The 19,387-nt window shown below is 38.6% G+C and overlaps 1 protein-coding gene across 6 annotated transcripts in view; it reads right to left on the bottom strand.

The window, feature by feature from the left end:
- Nucleotides 1-689: 689 nt before the first annotated feature.
- LOC126194696 (polycomb protein Sfmbt-like) overlaps nt 690-19,387 on the bottom strand; it is a 316,496-nt gene continuing 297,798 nt past the window's right edge. For all 6 annotated transcript variants that reach the window (XM_049932916.1, XM_049932915.1, XM_049932921.1 and 3 more), the window contains 2 exons: nt 10,144-10,302; nt 690-2,306 (listed from right to left, as the gene is read on the bottom strand). In XM_049932916.1, coding sequence (XP_049788873.1) covers nt 2,139-2,306; nt 10,144-10,302 — 327 coding nt within the window. In that variant the 3' untranslated portion in view covers nt 690-2,138. The remainder of the gene's footprint in view (nt 2,307-10,143; nt 10,303-19,387) is intronic.

Raw genomic sequence — 19,387 nt, 5'->3', positions numbered from 1 at the left:
TGCTACAGGGAAATGTAACCAGTAATAGACTATTATCATTTCCATGAAAATGATCAGCCCAGTCTCAGCAAAGCTCCCTTCTCAAATTAATCTTCTTTATAGGATGGTAAAAATAATGTTAATGCAGTGCAAGGATTGTTGAAAGGCAGTTGTATATTAGGTTGCAGAGTAATGCTCAATGAATTTGAAAGAGTTAACAATATTGTTCTTTGTAGCCGATACTACCTTTATCAGTATAATGTTCAAAGCACTTGTTCAAGCAAGAAATTCCTGATCTGTAGCGGTCCTTTTCTTCACATTAAGATGAGTGTCGAAAGTCAAAAGACGCAGAGATATTTAAAGGCATCAAATCAAATGAGTGATTTCAAAGGATGAAGTAATGCAATAAGGGTTTTGAAAACTAATTTGAAAATATAAATAAATCAATCATTAGATCTTTAACATTGTTAATCTGCCAGTCCTCAAATGCAGGAAATATTATGTTAATGATTTTCAGGTTCTGTCTGTGTGCAAATGAATAAATACATTTATGTTTTGCCATTTGTGTTTCGTCTCAGTTTATTGAAGCATCGTTTGTAGCTCGACACCAACACGTTTTTCCACTTAACGATACTTCAATAAATTGAGGCCAAACATGTATCACAAAAAAGTATATAGTGCAAACAAATTAATTAACAAAAGTTTCAATCCCAATTTATGTATTTGTTTCTCTCTTTTACACATGCCAGTTTCAAATAATAAAAGATTATCGATGCCACACCTTCTGACCATGAAATTTTATAAAATATAATCCATATAAAAGGTTTGCTGCAATCAGTACTGGAACATTAGGTACACAATCTCTCAGTACCAGATAAATGAATGGGAACACCACTCTCAACTCGTCACACTTAAAAAAAAAAAAACTCTCACAAAGTATCACACTTGGAACATATTGAAAAGGCAAATGCACAAACTGTGCTTCAGGTTGCTATCATTATTATTACAATACAGTTCCTATACTATACAATTACAGTTTAATTTGGTTGTGTTCACACAGCTTAGACCTGATTCAATTCATAAATATTTTTACATGGAACATAACAGCACTGTGCTATAGAATAAAGCAAGATACATCTATGCCATATAAAAAAATACACTCCACAGCTGTTGGTGCATACACTCTTGGTACGTGCAATAATCTATAGGTAAAGAGAAAAAGAGATTCCTTGTTTCAACAAAATATTAAAATCAGACTATTGTGTCACACTTATTAAAAAAAAGTACAGTAAAAACTGTGTGTCAACAGAAATAAAAAAAATCCTTATTAAGGACAATATCTACAGGCAGTCAGATAAGTTGAAGCTGATGGTAATATAAATACAATCAAACACCTCAGCAGACAGCACAATACTCTCTATATCCGAGCCTGTCAGTTCACCGGAAGTGTTGTTCCTGGAAATACTGTTTGGTACTTAGCAGGAATAAGAATCTCAATTTCTACTGGCAAGTACATTTGCACCTACTATAAAATACAGAATGTATACAATTAAACTAACATAGTGAATCTGCAGACTAAAAATATTCTTACAATGGCACATATTTGGTTAAGTAAACACTTTTAAGACTAGTCAGCTCGACATAGGACTGCCTGTACCAGTAAACTATTTAAAATGTATCAATAAATAGAGCATTAACTTTCATACACTGGCCAAGTTGCCTTTATTCAAAACACACACACACACACTAAATTGTGTGATGCCTTAATTTGCTTGCAACACGTATGAATTTGTAAGCATTTCACATACATAGACCCTGTCGTCAAACAACTATGTCGTTAAAAATATATCTATGATATGAGACACAATGTTAACGAACCTGTACAGTCCTTACAATGCAAATTACTTACTTGTACATGTGGTACATGATAATAGAAAATAGTGTGATGTTTTATCATGCAATAGCAATAAAGGTGCTGGCATACTCAGTAATTATCACTAAACTGAACTATTGCTGCTTTTGTTGGTGTTATCAGTAACATCTTGTTATCACTAATACTGTCAAGGCAGTTACAGCACATAAACACAAGCACACACATACACAAACACACTGTTCATTAAATAAAGCTTTTTGACCTTCCAGCTGCATGAAGTTCACTTTCACAAGAGTTTCTTTAGGCTGGCTTTCAAACGTTCTTGTGCTGGGTTTACCTTTATTTTTAGTTGTTGAATCATATCATATATCTTAAGTGAAGGCCCAACTTTCAGTCCAGTTAACTCTATGATCTGATCTTTGGTGAGCGATAAGAGTTTTACGCCATCAATTTTCTGCAAATAAGCAATTTACTTATGAGAGAGAACAGAACAAAATAAAAACAGGAAAATATTTTCATGTACACTGAAAATGAATTCTCCAGCACTCATTTTTGTTATGGTTTTGTACAACTATTGAAATAATCATCATCTACAAACAAACTCACTCTAGTTGTTAGTCTGGTGTGCACATTGAGATTACATTCTGACCTCTACTTCTGCAGGTTCACTGAACATATAGGGCCAGTTTGAACAAAGGATTACTTTCATAATTGATTATGCATATTTGTTGACAATATGTATTTTAACATTTAACAAGACCATGGGTGTGAGACAACAGGTGTTTCATCAATAACAGCATATACTGTAAATGAGATGGAACAGATGATAAAATCTCTAATATCTCATGTGACTCTATAGTCTATGTTATGTAGGAAGGCACCTCCGTGCAGAGAGGTAGACTGATAGGGGAATGTGGAAGGGACAAAGTTTGCTTAAGCATGGCAGCAGAGAGCAGGCAAACAAAGCCCATGCCATCAAATCACACTGCTGGGGGACAACAATCAGGTTTATTTGCCTATGCTACATTATGTTCAAATCTGGGAGAAAAATAAATTTTAATACTTCTTTCAATCAATTGTCTATATGTGAGCAATCTTACTTCATGTGTAGACAATGTTGTGTCTGCAGCTTCACAGCTGTAGTCTGCTTGACATCAGATGGCAAGAACAGCTGATGCAGCTTTGTGAAGATGTCAAACAATTTTTCTTACCAAGACAATTGTCTAATGACAAGGTCATCAAAACTGGTTACAGTATTTGTCATTTTAGTGTAGTTTGTACTGTATTATAAGTAAAAATGTAATACACAACAAAATTAACTTCAAATACAAACTAAAATCGCTGTATCTGGTTGATAACTTCCCAGATCCATTTTAAAATGGGTAATTTTATAAGACACATTTGTGGATGTATTTGTCTTTTAAGTGTAAATCATTGTGCATAAAAAAAATTACTGGTGGCATACACTAATGCAAAAGGCAATCACGTAAACGGTTAGTATTTTGTCATACTTTTCGCTGTCAAAAAACATTATGAGTGTAAACTGAGTCATTCGACATTACAATGGGAGACCACATTTATGATCCATGTAATAAGCAAACAACTAACCATCATCTTGGAATAACTCTAACGAATGCAGCATGATAATATCAAAAACCACCAGAATCCAACATCTAACACAACCTGTCATTTCAAACCATTTTCCTATACTTGAAAATGGCAGGGTATTACCTGTCAAAATATCAGAGATTTTGACAAATTTATCCAGCAGCATTCTCAAGAGTTACTAGAACATAGTACACACTGCGAAGAGCTTAAATTTTACAACTCCTTGGGGAATATGACGAAAATTATGTCACTCATAACAAGTGAATGTCTGCATTCTTCTTAGGATACAAATTCCCAATCGATAAAGGCTAGGAAGTTCTCTAATACTTGCACAATCAATTCTTTAAGAAGAGAGATTGATGCACTGAAGAAAGAAAACCGGAGTCTACGATCCAAACAAAAACCAAGTGAAGAGGTGCAAGGCAAAAGGGATAAATTGTGGATGAAAGTGTCACATAAAGGAGGTTCTTTACCCACAAAAAGGTCAACAAAATTTGCAAAAACAGTTACATACTCCAATAATGCTCTGCAAAGTAACTGTGATAATGACTGTACTATAAAAGATCATGACCGTGAAAATATCAGTGATTTAGAAACGGAATAACTTTTTGGAAATAATGCCAACAAGAAACGTGGATCACCAAGAAAAAGATTAGTGTACTTTTACTAACAGACAGCCGTGGCAGGAAGCAATCTAGTATTTTCTGAGAGAAAAATCATGACATAACAGTGACTGGTGCAGTGAAACATGGAGCAGGAATGAGAAATGTTGTAGATGCCAATTTTCGAAGGAAAATAACACAAGGTAGTTTGCATAATGTGATCAAATGATGTAACTAAGAATGAAGCAGAGGTTTGTGTGAAAAATGTGCATAGATTTCTAGATGTGAATAAATCTAGAAACATAACAGTTGCCACAGTTCCTCAAAGGCAGGATTTGATTTACAGCTCGTTTGTAAACAAAGTAGTTTGGGAGACAAGCATTAAAATAAAGAAACTGCTCACAATACAATGAGTGCAAAGTACTAGATATAAGTAAGCTGCATCAAAACCTGTACACGAAACATGGAATGCACTTTAAATATGAAGGGAAACTGTTTCTGTGTGATCATATCAATGACATAATTGCAGATCAACTTTCAAGAAATAAAACTGTCTATCTGCTTCCCATACATCCTGCCGACAACAGTGACAAAAAGTAACAAGAGAAAGAGAGAAGAAACAGTTATTTCAAAACTCTCAGATATTTTTTCAATTGAAAGTATGCAGTTTCAGCAAATAAAACAATGACAGTTTTCCTCTATTCTCTTAGAGGATTCACAAAGAATAAAAGATGCTAATATATTATGTTTTAGTGAACACTGTATGAGAGATGTTGAAATGTTGCAGTTGAGTGGTTACTGTATACATTACTCTCGATCTATACTGGAGAAAGGTGGTGTTGTAATTTACGTAAAACATACATCTTACAGAGCATTAGATTTAAAGAGTCACTGTAAAGAACAAGACACTGAAATATGTGGAGCAGAGATGGAGCCTCCTACACATGACTTGCCAGTTGTGGTAGCACTCTACAAAGCTCCTATACAGAGAACATGAAAGTGCTCCGGTGGCAGCTAGAGTCAGTTTTATCTCAGCTGTGTTCAAAGTCCAACAATTTAATAAATGAAGCAATTTTAATATCAATTTTGTAAATGTCAGCAACAGTAAAGTAGATTTAGAACATCTAGTAGTGTCTTTTAGCCTGACAACATAAGTAGATTTTCGAAGGAAGTGGCTTATAAGGCAACTGTTTGACCAATTCTTAATAACTGTTCATCAGCATGTCATCCTTATCAGTTTGGACTGATAGAAGAGACAGAGAAGATCCGACAAAGAACAATGTGTTTCGTCATGGGATTATTTAGTTGGCATGAGGGCGTTACCGAGATGCTCAGCAAACTTCATTGGCAAATGTTACAAGAGAGACATTGTGCATCACAGAGAAATTTACTACCGAGATTTTGAGATATCACTTTCCAGGAAGAGTCGGACAACATATTACATCCTCCCATATACATCTCTTTTAATGACAGCCACGACGAGAAAATTTGAGAAATTGGACCCAGTACAGAGAATAACCAACAATTATTCTTCCCGTGCGCCATTCGAGAGTGGAAAAGGGTAGGAGGGATCAGTTAGTGGTATCAGAAGTACCCTCTGTAACACACCATCAGGTAGCTTGCAGGTTATGAATTACATGTAGACGAGTGGAAATATGCATGATGATGTTAAAATGTTCATTTGTTTGTTTCTAAAACATGAAATTGTCTGAAGAATAAAAGTTACCGAATTCAGCTGTTTGAGACGTCCAATGACATTTTTCCACCTTAAATTTTCATTTGGAACATTCTGTCTCATTTATGATTTCTGTTCATACACCACCTTTCTAACCAGAGTAATACTAACAGTTTTGTCATCTGCAAGAAGTACCTGATCTGCTTGATTTATTTTAAGTGGAAGGTCAGGGATTCTGTTGCACATCCTCTCAAAGTCACTAAAGTTACAATCACTTGAATTATTTGGCACCTTGGATGTACAATAAAACAATCAAGGCAGTGAAAAAGTTTGTATGAGTGACACCTCACATCAGCAATGCCACATTAGTCATGAAAACCAAACACAGAAAGATTATCAGGATGAGCACAATAGAATATTCTAACAATGGCAAACAAATCTGAAGAGCTGGTCTGCCTCAGAGTTGAGTAAAACGTAACGGAAGAAAAATGTGAAAAGTAATGTCCGGGCTATGAAACAGAGTCAAAGAATGGAGTGGGTTTTTTATTACATAAATACTTAGGCACTTGTAGGCAAACCGAGTTTGTAACTGATAGAAATTCATATTGGCATGTCGAATAACTGGATCTTCTGCTGGTTGTTTGTTTGTTCTCGCTTAAATGGAGACCACAGAAAATTAGTAACAATTATTGTACAGTGAAGGCCTCCCAGAGTTTGTAACAAAAGAATTCCAAAAGCAGTAACTTGGAGACTTACTGAACCAAGCATTAGGGAAATATTTAGGGAGGTGCTGCAAGATGTTGTCAAGATGAGAAGAACACACAGTAGGTGAAGGACAGGACACTTTGAAGAAAGTTGTGGCAAGTCCAGCCATTGTATATGGAGAACACAGTCAGATATGAAAACCTAAAGGAACATCCTGGAGACATCTGAACTGAAGTGACTGCAGTGGTATGGCTATATGAAGAGGATGGATCCTGACAGAACTCCCTTGGGATTTCTCGGCCCAAAATATAGCATGGTGAAGGAAAGAGATCTCTGGAGAGAAGTAAGAAGCAGATTCTCAAGAATTTCAGAAACCTGGATGCCCATTGGCACCAGATAAACAAAAAACAGCTACGGAAGAACAAGAAAAATTGCAGGAGGCTTATCTATAAATGCATTTGGCTTGCTACAGAAGTCATGTAATGATGGTTTGAATACTGATAAAAATATTCATAATTCTATTAATTTTAGCGAAATGACCTGTAATCTCTGTATTTGCTCAATGTCTTTTAGTGCATGTTGAGAACCACCATTTGCTTCTGGTAATTGCCAATTTCTTCCATCAACTTTGTTTTCTGGTCAAGATGTCTTAGTGCTTTTTAATATAATGTATTGTTTTGTATATTTTTTAAATGTGTTTTAGCTATGATGGCTAGTCAGAGCCTAAGGCCACTTATATGTATAGTGGGCAGTGTGCCTAATACATTTTCCTACTTTACACTGTTATCTGGCAGAGGTTTTAAGTTACTATCGTAGATACGTTGTGCTGCAACTACTGTTTATAAGAGCTGTAGGTAGAGGTCATAAATGGAAAGACAACTTGTATATATGCACTGGGACCTTGCACACGCCGTCGAGTTGGATGTCTCAGCCGGGGTTTGCCCACTTGCTTGTGTCACTGAAAACTTGGTATCCAGTGGCTGGCCTCTACATCAAGAAACTGGAAAGTTCAATGCAGCGCCGCTTCTCCATCATCCCATGGTGCCACCATCAGCTGATTATTAAGTAAACCTAATCACTGTACCCATTCTTCAGTCCTTTTTAAGCTATGTCATTTTTGTGTAAACATTTATATTCTTGATTGGCATGTGACATAAGGTCTAGTGGTGTATCATTTCTTTACGATTTATGTTCAGTTTGGTTTAACGTGTATTATAGACACAAGTGCCCTCAATGTGCTTAGTCTTCATACGCTTTTAGACAAACTAATGCTCAATGCTTCTTATACAAGCGAAATCTTTTATAGTCAAATTATCTATCTGCTGGTGCTAATCATCTTATGTCTTGTGGTTTTTTAATACTTTATTTACGACATGAAGTTTATTTGGTCACCATATTTTCACATTTGTTATGTTTCTTTTAACTGCTTGACAGTACTATTAGAGAATTTTAACAAAGCTCTGTTTATAACCTGTTTATTACTTTACATGCTGTTAATTGTGATCCAACCCTGGTAATCACTAAATTTTTATTCTAAAACCATTTTTTGTAATACTCTAGATTCTAGAGTTTGCTTGACGATTGCTTTCTGATATAATCTTAATTGCTTCTGAGGATAGCAAATTAATCTGTCAAAACTAGTCAAGAAGTCAATTTAATTAAAAAAAAAATTTGTGCACCTGACGACTGATTATTTCTATTTTTAAAATGTGCTTCGCAGCTGCTGACTGACAGCAATGAGCAAAATTTTAATATCAGAATTCCCACCAACTACGTTTAATTCACTCCCACATACAGGAAAATACTGATACACTGAATGATGTAATAAATGGTACAAACACACAATACAGAGATAGTGCCTGACAGTGAAATAATTCATAAGTCCCATTAACATTAGAGTAGCGTTGGGGCCTGGCGTGCTGGCTTATATTCAGCTACTTTGCATTACACATGCTCACTGCATAGGGTTACAACATAATCATCATCTTTATTCAAAGTGTAACGCCTCTTTAAACTGTTATGGTCTCATCGAGAAGTTCTTCTCCTGCCATCTTTTCACTGTTCAACCTAGTGATCTTACTCCATCAGAGTGGTAGGGTACAATGGATTCTGGTGTTCTCTTGGAGCTCATTTGTCATAGATGTTTTCTGCAGTTGTTTTTATAATACTGGATATAATGTTGATGTGTTCCATTTTAAGTTCCTTCAACACATCTTCATTCCTTTTGTGATACCATTTGGTGTAACAAGCTGTTCATCTCAAGAAACTCATTTTACAGGTTGTTAACTTTTCGCATATTTTGCCTTCATTGTCCAGGCGTCACTGTCATAGCACAGTATAGGTCTTGTCAAGAATTAATATAGATTTATTATGTTGTGCTTTTTGACTACGGAAGGTTTCATTACATTATTAATGACTCCCATAGTTTTTGTATACCTGGTCTCTATCTTCCGGAAAGGATAGTTTATAACCTAAATGTTTCTGATTCTAGAATTTTATTTTTTAAGCAGATTTTACTTTGTACTGGATATTTCCTGCAGAAGGACATAGTGTGTTTTTTTTGGCATTTATGTCCATGTTGTATTTCTCTGACATAATTTGCCAATTGCGTACATAAGGCTGCAGGTCATCCTCTGAAGATGCTACAAGACCTGAATTATCTGCAAAAAGTAAAGCGCCTAGATTTGTGTTTCGGGAAGTCTCGAGGCATGTCTCCACTCTTGGATGATTTTATTCATATAAATAATAAATAGGAGTGGTGAAAGGCCACATCCCCGCCTTATTCCTGCATGCATTCTGCCCCAATCTCTTAATTTATCCTCTTTCTTGCCATTGATTAAATTTTTTTGCATGTATTTTCGATAGGTCACTGGGGAACATGATCATCTGCCAGAATCTGTAATAGTTTGCTTCTACTGACTTTATCAAAAGCTTTTTTGAAGCTGATGAAGGCAATGTGTGTTTCTAAATGAATTTTCTATGTTTTTTTTCCATTAGTAATTTCAATGAAAAATAACAATCACAGCACAATCTTTCTTTTCGAAAGCCATTCTGCTCATCACTCATGATGGGTTTCTAGTGTCTTTACAATTTATGTTTGTTGGTGATGGCAAAAATTTTATATGGCTAGTGCAATACGCTTATTCCTCTGCAGTTATCACAGTTCTTCAGGATTTGGTTTTTTGAAGATACTTCACTAAACTCTTATTATTAAAATGAGTGTGAACACTCTTGATCCCAAGTTTTACAAATGCGTACAATTCCACTAACACACTCAAAATACCTCTCCTTCTTCCCTCTCAAGTTGTGTTCTTGTTTCAAATGCTTGGTTCAAAATGATTCAAATGGCTCTGAGCACTATGGGACTTAACTTCTGAGGTCATCAGTCCCCTAGAACTTAGAACTACTTAAACCTAACTAACCTAAGTATATCACACACATCCATGCCCGAGGCAAGATTCGAACCTACAACTGTAGTGGTTGCACGGTTCCAGACTGTAACGCCTAGAACCACTCAGCCACCACGGCTGGCCAAATGCTTGGGCTACTACCTTTTTTTATAAAGTTTAACTGAGTATATCAGAACTTGTACAACTATGTAAGGCTTATCAATTGGTTTTATGTATCTAATGGAAGATTTATCAAGATGCACAAATAAATCATTTAGCTCAATACGACTAATTTTTTCCCATGAAACCTACCTGTTTACTGAAACTTTCACAGTATGCTGCACAATCATTAACCCTAAGGAACTGTGCAACATCGCACACATCCCATTGAGCAGGTGCCAGCTCACCAGGCTCGGAGGGACTATTTGCATCAACCAACCGTGGAATAAGTTTTGTGCTTGAACTTGTAGTCTGAAAACAAAGTCAATTACAATTAATTCCTAAATCAACAAATTAATAAATACTGATGTTAACAATATTAAAATAATCTGGGTACTATGCAGTAGGCAATGGGAAATAGAGCACAAAAACTTAATACATAAGAATATCTTTAAACGAATCAAACAAGTCCAAAGGAGGTGGGATTAATAGATGGGAATAACAGACACACAATTTCAATCTAAAGGACGTACTATATTTCCCCAGTATAGAATAACCTCCGTTTTATTATAAGGTGCCTTGAGCAAATTTTAACATGTTCTAAATAATTGAAATTACAAACTGTTTTACTGAAATAAAGCACCTGCCTAAAAAGCTAACATTGCACCTATTCTATACTGATGCCATTGATTGATTTCTGCATTTTTACAGTACAAGGAGAAATAATATAACAAAAAGAGATGGTTTACATTAATTTTTATCTTCACTCTCTCTCTCTCTCTTTTTTTTAACTCTCTACTGCAGTCATCCGTGGTATCATCATTTTTAACCCCCCCCCCCCCCCCATTTCCTTCCTTTGTAAGCCAACTGACATTTCTTTCTACCTGACACTCCTGAGTCGTCATAGCATTAGTAATGCAGCATTTTTTGAATCCTTTCTCAACAGACTCATTCCAAATTCTGCTCCAGGCAGTAAGGATATGCTGGCCCGTCGAGTGTATTAAGGGTTTCTTCAACTTCCCCCTCTGGAGTGAGGACATGGTTTCCTTGTACAAGAAACCCACTGTAAAGCTCACAGTAAGTCATAAAAAAGGTCTACTTCCAACAACATCCATTACCTGAAGTTGTAGGGTTGTGCTAATAGGAATTATCATTAGCTGTGTTGTTTTTCTATCAGGCACTTATTCCCAGGTGCGGTGTCCTCTGAAAGAATCCAGCACCAACATTTTCCTTCTGTCAAGCAGAGGCAACTGGTATTCTGTTACAAACACCGAGATATACCCGACTCTTACATGGTCTGTATTTTACGGCAATAGCGCTGCCGACAACCCTGTGGCTGCAATACATGGCAATTCTGCAGTATGGCTGGGCAGTACTGCTAATGTTGCAAGCTGTTCCAGGTGGTTGCGGAGGAGATGCTGGTGTCTCCCCAAGGGTGGAGAATATATAATATTGCAGGGCAATCTGTCTCTCTGCCCTTGCCTGTAGCTTCCCTCTCGCTCTCACCTAATGTTTCCTATATCTCTCACCGACAGCACTGCATTCACATAATATCGTTTCCACTTTGTTTGGAAGTTTGTGCATCATCTGTTTTGTTAGTCATTTGTTGTTGGTAACTTCTTGTGTTCAGCAATTTAAAAGACAATGAGAAAACAATAATGTAAATTTCGTAAATGTGATTCATCTATGACCAAAGATTTGGGATGTTGAAAGTAATACATACAAAGATCGCAATATCAAAAAGTAAAGTTCGTAAGTAGTTGTCAATGAGCTTGAAATCACACTTGATGAACCATACAAAAAATTCTGAAGCCCCGAACCTATGCCAAACGTGAGGCAAAAAAATTGCATATGAAGAGTGTGCCTCTACTTCCACATGGTTTACATTTGATACAATGAGTCTCTTACTATCTTCAGACAAGTCTGAAGCAGGAACTGATAGTTTAAAAAGTAATGTGTACTGGTGAACAAAAATAAAATGAAAATAAAAAATTGTATTCTTACTTCAGACTTGCCTTAATGAAATTCTTCAGTCCTGCCAAAACATTGTATACATCTGGTACCAAGAGGCTCACTGATGAACAGTTCATTTTAAAGAGGTACATTAAACTTCTGTACAAATGACGAATGGACCAGTAGCTAAAAACTGAAAAGTGAGTGCAACACACACACTCTCATATTTGTATCAGTTTTAGCAATTCTCATAAAAATTGTTTGTACAACAGTCTGGAAAAAGTGAGTACCCAGCAACAATTCACAAGACAAATTTTCTGAAACTTTCTGCTTATTTAAAAAAAGAATGCACCTACAAAAGACTGATTTCTCTTGGTATTTCTAACGTTATCCCTTGTGTGATGTAAAAGTAGGAGTGCAGCACTCACTTGTAGTAGGTTTGTTTGTCCATTTTGTGGCAACAGTATGGCCCCATGTAAAAATTTCTGTCTTGTAAATGTATAGTCCCAAACAGTGCTGGGCTACAGCAGGCAGTAATGTTGTCTCACATGTGGCTGCAATATATATGGCCACAATGTTGCCGGACAACATTGTCTGCGATATGTAACTTTTATGGCCTATGTAAATGTACCTTTATCGCCCAGTAATTCGACTGTGGCACATCACTGTGTCAATTTGCCCATTATGGTGCATGAGAATGTTGAAATCCTAAGAGTCAGCTTCATATTTCTGGATCTCTATGTTGAAAGAAGCAGTCATAATTCGTTTGGTGAAGAATTTAATTAACAAAGATAGTGATTGCAACCTAGACAAATTATGAAACCCAGCACTTTCTTTAATAAACTGTCAAAGACGTTGCTACAAGCATCTAATAATTACACACCAATATCCCACCATGGGTTGCCTGTGTAGAGACAGATTCAATTCATGCGCACTCTTCGTGTTTTTTTTTTTTAAGTGATGGGACAAATTCTGTAGTGTACTGCAGCATCAGTTGGCTCACTCTGAAGATGGCCAGAAGATATACTGCTGAAATATCAGAAAAGAAGAAATGAAGTTTATGCGGCTGCATGGGCGAAATTTAACGTATGAACTTGCAACAAATCTAGCATCAGGCCGTCAGTCATCCATTCCTTTTCTTGGAATCTACAGATAAGTTCCAGGAGCCAGTTTTTCTTTTGGTGTCTTTTCCCTGCAAAGAATCACATATGTGGGGAGCTTCTTTCCATCTGATAGTGCATCCAGCATTACTGTTATTCTGGCATTTTCACTGCCGGAACTTCTTATAGGGACACTTTTAATGCTCTTCACATCAACATCGTTCGACAGCACAGTAAAATAAATAAATAAAATAATAATAATAATTGCAACCAGCTTTTTGTCATATGCCATGGAAATTCACTGAGCTAGTGGTGTTCTGCTTTACAACACAAGCCCAGCCCTCATCATCATCCTCATATGCCACCCAGTACTTGCTTTGAATTCTGCAATGTATGCAGTTGGAAAATTAACTTAAAAGTTAATGTCACATTGTCTGTGTGAACAAATTGTTGCTGTGAACTCTTATATCCATGTTTCTTAATAGAGTCATGGTTGTAATTGGCATCCATTATCAATTACTGCAATTTACAGTTCTTACAGCACTGATAACATAAGCAAGCTCAATGACAACAATCGCCTCTCAGCATCATCTCTGCTCCCCACAGATGAATTGCAAGAAATTGTACAGCTTTGTATCAACACTGTAACCTTGAAACTCAACACTGCCGTAAACAGTAGCAGCATTAGTGCCATTGTCAAAGCTCACGTTTCACTTGTTATGTTGCATTTCAAGTGTTCTGTGTGAACATATTTCTGTTGGCAATAATTTACCACTAATCTATAGTATAGGTGCCACTATCAGTCACAACAATGTGTTTCTAATACTCACAATGAGAAGTGAAATGAGGCAATGTATTTCCATACTTGTGCAGCAATGAAATTAATAGTAGTGACCTGCACAGATTCCACTCCTGCGATTCAGATGCCTAGTTGTACTGTGCACCACAAAAGTCTGAAGATTCTAGCACTGGCAGAGGCTGCCACTTCTGGATGCACATGTGCAGCCTCTCTGCAGTACACACTACCGGACTGCCGACGGCTTACAGAGTTGGGCCTGGCCAGCCTTGTTCTCAGTCATATGCTGACATTCTGCCTATGTTTATCGGATCAGCAGTGAATCCACTCTGTGTCCTCTTGTACAAGTATTCTACAGATAATAAAATGTTTTGTCTGTTATTATCTGTGTGTTCTTGTTGTTAGGACACATTGACGACGAGTAGGGTTGTTATCCCATGTGTTTCGTTGTGCAGTTGGTTTTCATATTTTGTTGTGATGTGGAGCCTATGCTTCAAATGTTGGCACATCAACACATGGAACTTCTTACAGTCATGCAACAGTCTGTGCCGCCACTGGTGCCCCCCCCCCCCCCCCCAAATCCCCCTCCTTCATCTCCTGCTATGTTTCCTCCTCCGTTCCCACTATCTGATGAGATAGCAGAAGACTGAGAAGTGTACAATCACCACCTACTGCACCATTTTTATGCCTTCCATGCCAAAGATGTGGACATATGTTTTTGTCATGGATTTCTCCACCTTGAATCAGGTGTTGCGGCAGTTGACCCCATCGCAGAAACCTTTCTTGTTGTCATTTGACAATTCATACTCATTGCTGCCTTCCTATTATCACCACCCCAAGCATGTCATGGCCGCTAGGGTTGAGTTCTACCAATGTGAGAAGCAGTCTCATCAGTCTCAATCTTAAGTGCCATTTTTGTTACGGGCAAGTCAAAATAGTTGTATGTGGACTTCGCAGTTCACATTGTTATCGTCCGTTCTGCTCCTGATAAGGAAGTCCCACAATGGGCCCTCGAATTAAAAAATCCTTTCCTCAAAGAGGTTTTGTCCATTACCCACTTGTATGAGGTTTCACACACACCACTGATCGCCAGATGGAAGCCGGGTGTGACATTGTGGCAGTACAGTGTGATCTGACTGCATCCACTGTATCCAGGGATGATGACATTGCTCATAGCATACGAGGGTTGTTTCAAAAGTAAGGTTCCCAACTCTGTACCCTTATCGTGCATGGTGCAATGCGAAATCTGGCAACACCACTGTGTTTGCGAGATCTTTGCCAGATCCCCTATCTCCGAGCCCAACAACCAGCATGGCTCTGCAACAGTCAGTGCTGGCCTGACAGCCATAAGTGATGGAGCCAGTCACCGCCAGGTGTGAAATTTGTGTGGTCATCTGATTTTTGCACCCAAGAAAGTTACCACCTGTAGAAATTCATCGGCAGTTGAGTGAAGTGTATGGGGAAACGTGTATAAGCATTCAACACATCTGCAAATGGTGTAGGGAGTTTGCCAACGGCCGTACGGACATCCACAACGAACAACGAAGCGGGAGGCCGTCGATCTCCGACGAAGTTGTGGCTAAAGTTTAGCAAATCTTGCTCGAATATCGGCGAATCACCATCTGGCAACTGGCTGCTCAAATTCCTGAGGCTTCTGAAGCTCCAATTGACAGGATATTGAATAAAAAGCTATGCTGTGCACATGCTGGGTGCTGCACATGCTTCCACAAACAGCAGCGCGTCGACTGTGCTTCAGAAGTTTTGGAGTGAATGCAACGAGAATAAGTGAGACTTCCTTGATTCCACTGTTACGGGGGATGAATTGTGGTGCCATTACGTTACTCTGGAAACAAAACAACAATTGCGCCAATGGAAACACACCAGATCGCCACCACCAAAGAAGTTTAAGCAGCAGCTGTCAGCAGGAAAAATCATGGTATTGGTGTTTTGGGACCGGTGTAGTGTACTGCTGATTGATTTTATGCCTAGTGGGACCACCATAAACTCAAGAGGTTACTGCGAGACCTTGAAAAAGCTAAGACGGGCAATTCAAAATCGTTGTAGGGGAAAACTCAGCAAAGGCGTAAGGCTGCACCACGACAATGCCTGTCCACATGTGTTGCAACAAACGAAGGAGTTAATTGACAAATTTGGCTGGGATGTCATTGACCACCCACCTTACAGCCCCAATTTGGCACCCAGCGATTTCCATCTGTTTCTGAAATTGAAGGAGCACCTAGGTGGTCTACAGTTCCAGACGGAGAAGTTTCCAAGTTTCTCAACGGGTTGGCAGAAAACTTCTTTGAGGTGGGAATGCAAAAGTGGATTACTTGACAGAAAAAATGCATAGAAAAAAATTGGGACTATGTGGACAAATAGCTTACAGATCAACGTTTCCAATGGTGTAGTCGTATTTTCAAATAAAAAAATCTTCGTGTCTATAAAAAAAAATAATATATAAAGATGATGTGACTTACCGAAAGAAAGCGCTGGCAGGTCGATACACACACAAACAAACACAAACACACACACAAGATTCAAGCTTTCGCAACAAACTGTTGCCTCATCAGGAAAGAGGGAAGGAGAGGGAAAGACGGAGGGATGTGGGTTTTAAGGGAGAGGGTAAGGAGTCATTACAATCCCGGGAGCGGAAAGACTTACCTTAGGGGGAAAAAAGGACGGGTATACACTCACACACACACACACACACACACACACACACACACACACACACACATATATCCATCCACACATGTACAGACACAAGCAGACATCTTTGAATATGTGTGCTTGTGTCTGTACATGTGTGGATGGATATGTGTGTGTGTGTGTGCGCGCGAGTGTATACCCATCCTTTTTTCCCCCTAAGGTAAGTCTTTCCGCTCCCGGGATTGGAATGACTCCTTACCCTCTCCCTTAAAACCCACATCCTTTCGTCTTTCCCTCTCCTTCCCTCTTTCCTGATGAGGCAACAGTTTGTTGCGAAAGCTTGAATTTTGTGTGTATGTTTGTGTTCGTTTGTGTGTCTGTCGACCTGCCAGCACTTTCATTTGGTAAGTCACATCATCTTTGTGTGTGTCTATATATATATATATATATATATATATATATATAACCTTATTTTTGAAACAACCCTCATATAAACAGCTTTCCATCCCCTGCTCACTGTCGCTATCATGCATGTCTTGCTACTCCGAACATGGTAGATCAGGATGTCCCCAGCATTGAGCCAACTGTTGGAAGTGTTGAGGAAAAAAAAAAAAAAAAAAGGCCACACTGCGGAAGTCTGCCACTCAACTGCACAATCACAGCATATTAGAATATTAGAACATGTATATGGATATTCAGAAAACATCAAAGTCAGGGCTGGTTCCTGATAGGGATTCCAACAAGCTTTTTATTAAGATTTTGGTTCTCTCAAGACATCTCATGACATGACTGGCGTGGCAGTTTCCCTGCTTCATGCTCAAACATATTCAGGCCTTGGCTCTCCCCATTGTTGCCAGTACACAGATACCTATGGGGATATGGTAAACAGCAAATTCCATTGCTTTGGCTATTCATGGCTGACCTTATTACCTATAGATCAGTGACTTGGTCTATTACTTTTACTGTCATCCCTCCCCAAATTCGCAAAACTATCTAGAACAGATCATGTCCACTGTTCCAAACTACCTGGAAGACATTGCTGTTACAGGACATACTACAAGCAACCAACTGCACAATCTCTGCAGTCTTTGTGAAAAACTCCAGGCCATGGGTCTGTGTTGCAATTTGCTGAAGTCTAAATTTTCCCAATCATCTCTCGAGTATCTGTGCCACAACACATTACTACAGGTAGTCTAACCCCTGTTGAGTCTGGTCAGAGCATTAAGGACCTGCCGTGTCCTTTGTCACTGTAAGAACTGCTGGCTTTCCCATGGGATCCACCATTACACATCCTCTCTATCTCCGTGTACACTAGTGTGCTTCCATCGTCTAGTCCCTGGCATGTGACCAGGGCTTCACCGCATCGAAGGACAGCCTCAGGTCAATAACGTATGTAGTTACTTTTGATCCTGACAAACCACTGAATGTCTTCACTTCTTCTTCATTAACATACTAGAAGTACCAGAGAACCAATTGAATAAATGCCTTGCAGTATGACATGGGGGAATCCTCGCCCATCAGAATGCGGACGGCTCAGAGCAGCCACTGGCTTTTGCATTGAAAATTCGCAGTCCAGCACAGGTCCACTACTCTCGGGTTGAGAAAGAAGTGGTCACTAAATTTCATGTTTTCTTATATGGTACTAAATTCCAATTCATTACGGACCATACGCCGTTAGTTTTGTTATTTAGTCCACCCACCTGGGTCCTGGATAAGGCGCCCCACAGGCTGCAGCTGTAGACCTTGTTCATTTTCCCTGTGGACCTGGTTCATTTTCGCCCCAATGGGTGCCATATCAACAAGGATGCATTATCCTGGGTGCCAGTCAGCCCAGATGCCAATTTTGATTGACAGGAGGTTGTGTGTTTTCATTAGGATATCGCATCCCGCCAAGTGGTAGGTGGGTTTCCGATCGCTAGTACTCAGGTTGCCACGGCCACAACTTCTGACCCCAACCTCAAGCAGGTCACCCACCTCATCCAACAGGTTAACCAACTCATGCTCCATCTGTGCTTCCAATCTGCTTCGTAACTACTTTTGTAGTGACCTGCGCAGATTCCACACCCGCAATCTGGGGGCGCCATTGTAAAGCGCATTACAGAAATCAAAAGACGCTAGCATTGGCAGGGACTGCCACTTCTGGATGTATGCACAGCCTCTCCACAAGGCACTCTACTGACTGGCTGATGGGGCGGGTCTGGCCAACCTCGCCCTCAGTCATAGTTGACATTAGGCCCATATTTATCAGACTACGTGGTAAATGTCTTCTTGTACAAGTAGTCTAGAAGTAATAAAGTGCTGTATCTGTTATTATCTGTGTGTTCTTATGGACAGAACATTTATAATCTTGATTGTCACACACATTCGGCTATTTCTTCTGAATATGGTGCTGTTTCTGAGGTTACGGTTACAGCCAGCTGTTCCTTTTCTGAATACAGTGAGGATCTCACTTCTGTACTGGCGTGACAATGTGACAGCATTCCTTCATCTCTTGCTTCCAAACATATTGTCTTACTGCTGCTCTCATGCTAGCTACATAGAAGCAGCAAATCTGTATCTCGGCGTCAACCCTATGTTTCCCCCATCTGCCAGATCATTCCACAACTTTACACTTATAACATGCCATCATAATAAAATCCACATGCTTGGTCAGTGTTTATACATTTTTAGAAAGGAAGTTCACAGTCATCACCTCTACATACATTATCAGAATAATTACAGTCAATTTTATAAATCTTTTTGCCCCTTCCATTCATTTAAGTTTCTGTTGTATCTGGAGATTATCACATCCTTTTACTAGTCAGTGCTTTTATCAATTTTATGAAAGTACTTTTAGAGTAAAATAACAATTTGAAAGTGAGGTCCTTTTTATCTAAAGATTCAGATTTCCGTATTTTGA

Source organism: Schistocerca nitens, chromosome 7, assembly GCF_023898315.1.
Source record: "Schistocerca nitens isolate TAMUIC-IGC-003100 chromosome 7, iqSchNite1.1, whole genome shotgun sequence".
Classification (NCBI taxonomy): Eukaryota; Metazoa; Arthropoda; class Insecta; order Orthoptera; family Acrididae; genus Schistocerca; species Schistocerca nitens.
The sequence above is the reverse complement of the archived record's forward strand: the minus strand, read 5'-3'. Positions and strand labels throughout refer to the sequence as shown.